At 31.9% G+C, this 3,338-nt stretch overlaps 1 protein-coding gene across 1 annotated transcript; it reads right to left on the bottom strand.

The window, feature by feature from the left end:
- Positions 1 to 1,084: 1,084 nt before the first annotated feature.
- On the bottom strand, positions 1,085 to 3,106 carry PSF1 (partner of SLD five 1). The gene is made up of 7 exons (XM_079002562.1): positions 2,827 to 3,106; positions 2,192 to 2,301; positions 2,041 to 2,108; positions 1,843 to 1,956; positions 1,588 to 1,750; positions 1,353 to 1,499; positions 1,085 to 1,223 (listed from the first exon to the last, which is right to left on the bottom strand). The coding sequence occupies exons 2-7, from the start codon at positions 2,264 to 2,266 to the stop codon at positions 1,197 to 1,199; spliced, it is 594 nt and encodes a 197-aa protein (XP_078858688.1). The 5' UTR covers positions 2,267 to 2,301; positions 2,827 to 3,106; the 3' UTR covers positions 1,085 to 1,196.
- Positions 3,107 to 3,338: the final 232 nt, after the last annotated feature.

The raw sequence follows: 3,338 nt of genomic DNA, 5'->3' as shown, positions 1-3,338 counted from the left end.
ACCTTACAAAAACTACAGACTTTCATGGCTGAAGCAAAATTTATGAACCAGATCGTGGCTCAGATAGAAAAGGAACAAGATCAAAGCAGTAATGGTGTTTGTGTCAGAGGGTTGATTCTTTCAAGTTTTCCATTTCTAGTGCCAAATTTTAAAATATTATCAAAAAACATCAACTTTACTTTCCTTTACAAGCTTTTTGAAATGGTGAATGACCCTGATACAAACTCTGCTATTTTATGGAGCAAATTAGGTACTAGCTTCTTTATTAAAGACCCTGAGAGGTTACATAACCATGTTCAAGAAAGATTTAATTATAGCTTTAAAACATTCTATAAAACCCTTGGTGATTTTGTAAGGGGATGTTTGAATATGGAAAAAATAGGTTGCTTATTGCTTAATCCCACCGCAATAAGCAAATTTAAGTGTTTGGATAGGAGTCTTTAAAAATCAATTTATTGTGGTAGGAATAAGCAAAATAAGCTGATTTTAATAAGCAAAGGGGGGAATGCTTATTGCTTATTGGTCATTTTACTCATATAAGTTTTTTTATTTTGTCAAACACTTAAATACTTATTGCTTATTCACACCGCAATAAACTAATCCAAACACATTTTTAAAAAATGTTTATTCTCACCACAATAAACAAATAAGCAATAAGATAATAAGCTAAAAAACTATTTATCCAAACACCCTCTAAGTATTCTATTTAGCAATTATACAATTTCCCCTTTTTCATTACATAAAGTTGGCAATGTCCAACAATTTACCTAAAGTTTTATCTCCAACATGTCAAATGTATAATTTAAAATTTTGGCAAAAAATGAAACGTATCAAATAGATTGAAAGTTGCAAAGTAACCTCATATTTGTTCAAAAATATTTTTTTACTGTATAAATTTTTTGTAAAAGAGATTTTCATAACACCGTTTTAGTGATGCTTTTTTATAGGGCTTCCAATGTGTGAACAAGTTTTTACACGAATATGCAAATGAGAATTTTCAAAGAGACAACAATGATATGCTAAAAAACATGAAGAGTAAGAGGAAACTATGGGAGGTGAAAAAGACGCAAAATGACATGGAATAAGAACCGAAACGACTAGGATTTTTCCAAAATGAATTAAAGTTGAATATTTCAAACATAAAGAAGAAAGAGAACGCAAAAATATAATGAATTATCTTTGACCAAAGGTAGAGGTCAACCTGTTAGCTCTTCCATTTTACCCTGTTGAAAAAACCAAAAAGCTAGAATTATTTAACGAAATAGAAAAGTAAGTAAAGTTTGGAATATATATATATATATATATATATATATATATATATATATATATATATATATATATATATAAACTACCTGAGAAATGTATTGTTCTGCATCTGTTCGCCTAAGAAACAGAATTGCATATCTTGTAAGGTTAGCTGACTGATCACTCAACACAACATTACCAATTTCCTCAAGTACCCTCACTTTAATGTATGGATCTTTTGGTGGGACCATGTCCTAAATAACACATTAATCAAATTAAATTACAATAACAATATTAAATTCACCACATTTCACAACTATTGGAAATTAAACAGTAGCATACCACAGCCAAATCAATATCCAAATCTGACATGTAGGATTTTAAAGTTTTAGAATGGCTTTTGAAATATTCTTTTTCTGAGATACTAAGTTTCTCTTCAATTTCAAGAGGGAGCACAAGATCAATTGTCCACCCTAAATTTTGAACAACTTCTGCTCGGTTATACCTATCAAAATAATTAATTATGAAAATTAGATTATTATTATTATTATTTATTTATAATAATAAAAAAAAATAGAGTGTTAAGTGAGTGATTACACATAAGCCATGAGACAACGTTTGTTGCGAACCAATGCAAGGTGATGCATAAGTGCCCCGAAATGATCAGCATTTTTTGTTGTTTGATTGTCTGATCCTTCTTCTTGCATTTTCCTATTTTAAAATCGGGATACAAATGTAAGAATATAAAAAGTACAAAAAGAAAAAAAATGATTAAATGAAAGGTGGACTGATTACCTCAAAAGGGATTGAAGTTTAAGAACATGTTCTTTACAATCCTCGATGACTTGAGCAAATAGATCATCCTAGATAAAAATAAAACCAATGAAAGAAGTTTTTATGTGTGAATACTTTTATTTGGGAGTAGTGAGAGAAGAAGAAGATTTACATTAAAGCCTGTGAGCTGCCCGGATTCGCTGTTCGTGAATTCTTTAACGAGTTGATAAGCCTTTCGACCATACATTTTGATGTTTTAGTTGTTTGTCGATCCTTATGCAACTGCAAGAAACCACATAAGCATTTCATCGAACACCTTGACTACATGATCTAACAATGATCGCATTCACCAACTATTCAGTGAATTAGGGAAATTTGAACATACGAATGTTAATTGTGATACAATAGATAGACAAAACAAAGAGTTTTTTAGATATCTATGATATCTACTGGTGGGGATCAGAAATTGGGGATGATCTGATAATGTGAAATGAACAATGAATGTTGGTGGGGAGATGTTCTTGACAACCCCTCAAAAAATAATTATTTAAATCATTTCAACAGACTCAATGTAAGCCCTGACAAGGTACTAACGACAGCGAAATTGTTATTACAAGCATTTCGACTACCCCTAAAAAAATTAACGTTTTTTACCCTAAACACATCGATTTTCAAGTTCAACAAATTAAATCTAACAAAATATGAACTACCAAGAGGCATTTCAAGTTTCAAAAACCCACTAAAATATTTGAACTTAACATGTCTAATTTCAACTAACAAAATATTATCAGAGATATAAGACCAAACCAGAAGGCTAGATGTTGAAGCCTGAAGAGGTGAAAGCAACACGCAGACAGAGATACGCGTAGAAGCAGCGGATCCGAGATCGGAAGAACGAGAGACCCCCAAAGTGTGACAGGATTTCCGTTTCGGTATTTGGAGAGAGAGAGAGAGAGAGAGAGAGAGAGAGAGAGAGAGAGAGATTTTAGGAAATTGGAGGGAATTATCTATTTTGGGGGGAAATGGGTGTTTAGGGTGGGCATGTTTTTTGGATTGCTGGTGTTTGTCACATAGAATTTTTTTAAACTACATGGAAAGATGAGTGGTATAGCATCTAAGTTGTAAGAGATAAGGAATGGTAGCATTTAAAAGGTTGTTTTATTTTAGTTTAAAAAAATAGGAAAAAAAATGAGAAATAAGCCATCATAGCCTTTCTCTTCCATTTTTCTTTATCTTTCCTGTCGCTCGCAGTGTGGCGAGTAACATTAGACGAGGCATGCAACAAATATGAAGGGATTGGCGCTATAGCGACGTTGTAT

The sequence above is a fragment of the Lactuca serriola genome, chromosome 5 (genome assembly GCF_051521515.1).
Source record: "Lactuca serriola cultivar US96UC23 chromosome 5, Lser_US96UC23_V15, whole genome shotgun sequence".
NCBI classification, from domain to species: Eukaryota; Viridiplantae; Streptophyta; class Magnoliopsida; order Asterales; family Asteraceae; genus Lactuca; species Lactuca serriola.
The sequence above is the reverse complement of the archived record's forward strand: the minus strand, read 5'-3'. Positions and strand labels throughout refer to the sequence as shown.